Source organism: Erpetoichthys calabaricus, chromosome 2 (assembly GCF_900747795.2).
Source record: "Erpetoichthys calabaricus chromosome 2, fErpCal1.3, whole genome shotgun sequence".
Classification (NCBI taxonomy): Eukaryota; Metazoa; Chordata; class Cladistia; order Polypteriformes; family Polypteridae; genus Erpetoichthys; species Erpetoichthys calabaricus.
The window spans coordinates 210,246,630-210,253,560 of record NC_041395.2 but is presented as its reverse complement, the minus strand read 5'-3'; the positions used below and the strand labels follow the sequence as shown (position 1 = coordinate 210,253,560).

At 36.4% G+C, this 6,931-nt stretch overlaps 1 protein-coding gene across 4 annotated transcripts in view; it reads left to right on the top strand.

The window, feature by feature from the left end:
- Nucleotides 1-656: 656 nt before the first annotated feature.
- LOC114645532 (aryl hydrocarbon receptor nuclear translocator-like) overlaps nt 657-6,931 on the top strand; it is a 160,274-nt gene continuing 153,999 nt past the window's right edge. For 3 of the 4 annotated variants that reach the window (XM_051923071.1, XM_051923069.1, XM_051923068.1), the window contains exon 1: nt 658-892. Coding sequence is in view for 3 of the 4 variants with exons in the window: in XM_051923069.1 (XP_051779029.1) it covers nt 871-892 (22 nt within the window). In the remaining variant the exon portion in view is untranslated. Of the gene's footprint in view, nt 893-6,931 lie in introns of all 4 variants that reach the window. The other variant, XM_051923070.1, reaches the window with a different exon arrangement.

Sequence of the window (6,931 nt, the reverse complement as noted above, 5' to 3'; positions counted from 1 at the left end):
CTAGCGCATGTTTAAAGTTTTCTCCTAACTAACTTGTGGATGATGCACTGAAGATAGCCCTAAGCATTGTACAACCCTAAACTGTATTAACAAAGTCTGGTAGAATCACCAATGGTTGGATATGATCGTGCTCCTTTATATATATATATATATATATATATATATATATATATATACTGTATATATATATATTTTTTTAAGGAAAAAAAGGGATGTTATGCCGGCTGAAAAGAACAGCAAAGGTCTTGTTATATTTTGTGGTTGGAGACCAGGCTGGAATAATGCAAAATGATTTGCTTTATATTGGACCCTGCTATATTCTTGCTTTTTTCATATCTAGTCACCCCTGCACGCTTACCATATTGTACTCCTCTTTTCACAGAATATTGGAGTGTATGCAATATATGCAGTGGTCACAATGACATATGCTTGCAAAAAATATAATAAATAACAACTACCCGGTTTATGAGTTTTTACGAAATGTTTTCCTTAAATTGTTGAAATTCCTGCCACGGTGGAAAACCTAACTTGACAATACGTCGGTTCTGAATTTTGATTGGATAAAAGTCGAAACCAGCCCCTCGTCACAGAGCACCTATGATTGGTGAATGCTCCCTTCCATCACCACCAGCCTCTCATTCCTCCGGGCATGTTTGGTTGCTTCGCTGGCTATTGGGTTAATGTCTGCCATCTTGGATTACGGGAGGAGATAGTGATTAAAAATAAGGGGACACCCCCACCCTGTTTAAAAAGAAAGTTTATTTAAATCACGCAATTAGCAAGATTCATATCGAAAGCGAACACATACAGTCCAAAAGAAGGATCAGTGACGGAGTGTAACTTTTGTTTTTTTAAATGTTTTAAACGGGCATGACAACGGCTTCCACGCCAGGTAAATATTATTTAAAGCGGCTATAAGTCGGGTAAGAGGCTGTTATTTTTACGAAAAAGAACGAAATCAAGCCACACAGCAGGAAATGTATTTTATTTATCTAATTACGGTGCTGTCTGTAGACTGACCCTTGCTTAAACTAGGTGTACTTAATGATATGCAATCCTGACTCTAACTAGTAAAAGCGACCAATTAAAATGGAGTTCGCGTAGCAAACTTGGAAGTTAGGGACCGCGTACATTACACGTGAAGTTAGTGGAGATAATTCTTTAGTGGTAACACAGTTTTCTTACTTTGATAGTATAAACCTTAATGGAAAACGAAACAAAACTGGGCAGCTGCTAGATTGAAGACATCTGCTGTGACTGCTCTATAATACCAGAAAGTCGTGGTCTTTCGGGGCATTCTATAAAAATATGCATTGCTTGGAAGTCACTTTATTTACGAGCAGGCCTGAGTCATGTTTACATTGTGTCATTTGTGCCTTACGAAAGAGAGATACGTTCCGTTTTATATAGTAAACCTTGTGATGCCGGCAGTGGTGGAGAGAACTGCTTATTTTAAATCGCACGATGTAGAACTCCTTTTAAAAATCGCATAAAGTTTGTTCCATGATGTTGAGTTATGAAACGAAGGGACCATAGTGCATAACGAAAATTGTCCATTATTTATAACGGCAGAGGGGGATGTGCGTATAAAATTGTTGATCCTGTTAACTTTTTGATTACAGAGATATGTTGTATTTCGTGCTTTGCCGAGAATTCTCCCATGATTCGTTCTGTGTGGAGGTTTAGAGTGTCCTGAAGAGTTTGACGTTTTGATTGCCAAGTGATGCCGGTGTACATATGTACAACACCATGTTGAGCTGATTGATTCGGATTTGTTTAGTTCTAAGCAAACTTCTCCTTTACTTTACTGAAGGTTGTGGGTTTCTCCAGAGACGTTTTAATCTTTCTGCACCTCGAGCTTGGTCTAAGTGGGCACCTCTGGCTGTATGTTTTCGTGGCAAACCGTTTCATAATCGGTGACTTGTGCCTGCTTATAACAAACGTGATCAAAATACACTGTAGTGTGTGATTTACTTTTTAAGGAAATTCATATAAGTTGTATATCCTGTGCGGCAGTAAGCTGTTTCAGAGAACGAATGAATAGATGCTTAGTACTGTATATATTTTTTTCTACTCGGGAGCTGTCTTTCTTCCATTTGATTCACTCAGTACTGTATACTTTAACTCACATAATCCTGTCCACGTTCTGACAAAGCTGCACAGGTGCAGAACTCAGAATTGTGCTAAAGAGGAGGTGCTTCCTCATAGTCATATTCATCTGTGTGCTTCTTAGCTAGAAATTGCTTAGAATATCCAAATATTTCTACATGCCAGAGTAAAATCCTAAAAGACACTACAGTGTTAGGAAAACTAGTAATGAACTAGGTACTGAAATCTGCATGTATATGTTTTTGTATTCTATGTTTCATTTGCATATCTAACTTATCAGTCCATCTGTACAATGATACTAATTTATTCATTGCTGGGTAATGGGATGTTGGAACCTCTTTCATCAGCTTTGACAGAAGGAGGCTTTATGCTTATTTGACTGAAACTTTATTTAAATGTGTAAATGGAGTGTTAAAGTCTGAACACGGAGATTATATTCATCCATGCATTTTGGTACAAGGTCACAGGAAGCTAGACCCATTCTTCACAGCAGCAAGTTCAAACATTTTCTAGAAGTCTTTATTTGTAAGCTACTTTGACTTTTCTTGGTATGCCTATATTTTTGGTGTAAAACATGTATATAGCGTGTTTTGAATATCAATTGAGTGGGTTACTTTAAAAAGATCCCAGGGCATGATCGTGCATTGGGCATTTTTAAGTTTGACACCCCTGCTGTAGTTTGATTTTTAGTGGTTTCAGCTAGTTTTGCAGCTATCTTATAATTATTTTCAGTCATGTTGCAATTCCCTTGGAAATTTATTCTGGTTGAGAACCACTGTTTTAAAGGACTGTTATGTAGCCGCTGTGGGTTCTGTGTGTGTGTTTTTTTTTTTTTAAAGCCCTTCACATTTGTCTCCCAGCTAGATTCATATTCAAGTCAAGGTAAATTACAAGGACTTTACCACAGAGCTAAAGGAGACGTAACATTCCAGTTATGTGTACAACTGATTGGCAAGTTATATTCTGTCTATGCATAGTAAACAAAAATGCACTGCATCACTAAAGTGGTTGCCATTGATGTGTTTGTATGCTTAAGTGCCCTAGTAAAGGTTTTCACATCTGACTGTATTAAAAGACATAACTCTGAACTCAGGTAATGCTTTTACAGTAGATGTATTTACAGTATATGAACCTCAATAATCTGGTTATTCACAGAAACCTGGTGTATAACATGCCATTTCAACCCATATTCTGGTTAGACAAACCGGGTTATTTGCCTCTGAGAAACCTGGTTAACAAACATAGGTTTCTTTGTGAGTAACCTGGTTATGTGGCAATGTAAATCTTTAACTAGATTACTGTTAAGGATTTTGTAGTCTGTGCATGCCTGTTGATTTCTATAAATCTGCGCATGTATTTGCTTCGCTTATGGTTTCAGCAGCCACAAGTAGAAGCATCCACAAAATAAATTTCCAGAGGGATATGTTCGGGCAATCACATTATTATTACTCCTAGCTAAAATAGTTTGTCTCACTATTTTGGGAAGTCATTAATTTTATGTTAATCAGCTGAGCATACAGTGCTAAACTCGGCAATACAATCTTGAGAGAAGTAGGATAACGTGTTGAAAGTAACGTGCATTACGTATTCAGATTACTTTTAAAGTAAGAAGTAGCCTAACGTATATCTTATTGAAGTAAAAATGCCTGTGCATTTATTATTCCAGCAGCATTTGGGTATACGGCAGGAAGCACACTTACTGGGTCCTTTGCAGGGCTCAGTTGCACAGACAACCAGGAGTTTTCTGCATGCAATGTGGTAAGAGAAACCTATAAATAAAGCATCAATTTGATTAAACATATTTATAAAACTCAAACTGTTGCAGGTGTCATGCTTATTTTATGAATTATGAGGGCAAATGATGATGTTTAACTGTGATTTTTGTGCTGTTTAATGATTTAGGAGCTTTTTGACAAAAGAGATCTCCAGAAGATTACACCATGTAAATGCTGATTTTTAAGAAACCATGTTTCTACCTTAACTGGATTATTCACATTAAACCGGTTATGTGTGCGAGTGTAAATTTACACAGTGGAACTTGGAAAATAATTGAAGAGAGCTGTGCAATTTGCAATCCTGAGGTGTGCATAGAAGGGTACATTGTAAAACCTAGCAGTTTTGACATTGACGGTTTTCCTTATTTTGCCTATATCACATTGACTTCCATTTTTTATTAGTTTTAATTAAAAGCAAATCACAATCCATACAATCAAATCAGACTTGACGAAATTAAAATTCAAGTCCACCTAAAAGAAAGAGAGGAGAGCTTTCTAATAAAGCAAATCTTGAAAGTAGCCAGGAAGGAAGAGTATCTTTTTTTCCCCAATATAGAAAATTATTGTAAAATTTTATTGGTTACATCCTGCTATATTTTTAATGTTTTGAACAGTTCATCTGAGTGAGAATTTTTTTTTTTCCAATTTCAAGTAGTATAGGACATCAGTTACCCACTGAATTAAAAGTGGTGGGTTGGGATTCTTCCAGTTGAGCAAGATAAGTCTACGTGCTAGTAGTGAGACAAAGGCAATTCCAATTTTTGTTCTTTTCCACTTTAAGCCCATCTGGAAGTGGGCTAGTTAATGGGTTAAAGAGTGATTGTGGCACCAAGGGTGTCTGATAGGCATTCAAAGATTTTTGTCCAAAAGAATGTTAATTTGATGCACACCCAAAACATTTGGCCCAGTGTGGCTAGAGCTAGATTGCAATGTTCACAGGTTGAATCTTGCCCTGGAAACATTTTGGACAATTTTAAATGAGACGAATGTGCTCATTAGAAAATTTTAAGTTGAATAATACAGTGCTTTGCGCATATGGAGCTAGAGTGTATACTGTGCATGGCTGATTTCCACTCTTTTGAAATGTTAAATGAAAGATCCTTTCTCCATTTTGCCCTGGGACCTTTGAAAGGGAGGGACTTTACAATGTTTTTATAAACTGTGGGAGATGCTATCTGAGTCTTCAAGACTGATCAATATTTCTTCTGTAGTAGAAGTAGGTGGAAGGTGAGGAAAATTGGGCAGGTAAAAGTTTAGCAAAGTTTCTAGCTTGGAAAAGTAGTGGAAAAATTGTGTTGAAGCTTAATTGCTTGTAGGATGCAAAAACTTTATCGATGTACCAGACATTTTCAGAGCATTAAGTACTGTGCATGTTTGAGAGCGTAGAAAAGTGTGGTTGTCATGTAAAGCTGCAACAGATAAGAGCTTCTCGGTATTAAAGTTCTTCCTACATTGGTTCCATATTCTGAGTGAATGAAGGGCATTTGGATTATTAGTGTATTGCTGATAATTTATATTTACTGGTTCACAGACCAGGGAATATAAAGAAGTACTGCAAGGTTTTAATTATATTGCAGACCAGGCTTATGTATAGTCATCGATTTGTGTTGATATACAGGCCATAAATACCTGGACATGTGCCGGCCAGTAATAAAATTGTAAGTTACTGTATGTAGTGCCATGTCCTCTTTTGCTTTAGGTCATTGTAGTGTTGCCCTTTGGATGTGTGGATGTTTATAATTCCAAATAAATGAGGTTATGATTCTACCTTATAATGCGAGATTGAGGGTGGACCGTCTGTTCACAACTTGCATTTTTTTTTCCATGCAGACAGTAGAATGTTGTTGAAAAACAGCTTTATATTTACTAGTGATATTCACCCCTAGATAATTAAAGTGTTCTGCTAAGATAAATGGGAACGTGTCTAGACTAGTATTGTGTGTGCTAGAAAGTTCACTGGAAAAAGCACACTTTTATTCAAATTCAGTTTGAGTCCAGATATCTTTTTAAAAGCTGTTAGTGCTTTTAGGACTGCTGGTATAGAATTTTGTGGGTCAGATATATACAGTACCATATCATCTGCATATAATGATATTTTCTGTTCAGATCCTTCTCTGAAAAGCCCCCTTATCTCTGATGCATTTCAAAAGTAAACAGCCAATGGCTCAATGGCGATTGCAGTGGTGATAGTGGACATCCTTGTCAAGTACCCCGTTCTAGTCTGAAGTATTCTGAAATAATGTTGTTAATATGAACTGAGGTTTCTGGACTAGCATAGATTAGTTTGATCCATGCACATATGTTTGGGCCGAACCCAAATTTGTGCAAGTTTGTAAATAGGTAGTCCCGTTCAACTATATCAAATGCTGTTTCTGTATCCAGAGATGGTTAGATTTCTAGGCTTTTAGATTTAATGGGTGAATATATTATATTAAAGAGATGTCAAAGATCAGAAGCTAGGTGTCTGCCTTTAATAAATCCTGTTTGGTTTTGTGGTATTAAAAGAAGGAAGCACTTCCTCAATCCTTCTAGCTAGAACTTTGGAGAGTATCTTACCTATTCAGGAGTGAGATTGGTCTGTATGATGCATATTGTAGTAAGTCCTTATTTTTCTTAGGAAAGACAGAATTTACTTCTTGCCAAAAAGTCTTAAGGTACAATTTTGTTGTTTTTAGCATCTGTAAATGTTGCTAATAATAGTGGAGCTAACTTATTAGAATTTTTTTAATAAAATTACACTGGTTAGCTATCGGAACCGGCTGATTTCCCACTTTGAAGTGAGTTTATAGTGTCTAGTAATTCTGAGAGTGTCAGAGGTTTATCCAGTTCTACAGCACTAAGAGTATCTAGCTGTGGTATCTGTAATGAGTCAAAGAACTCATTAGATTGTGTCTTATCTTATTTAGACTGAGTATAAGGACTTGTAGTACTTTCTAAATATGTGGGTTATATTTTTATGGTCTATGATTTTATCTCCGTTAATGTTGGTAATTGCTGTTATTGCATTGCAGACTTCTTGCTTGTGGAATTGTTCAGATGAAATCTTA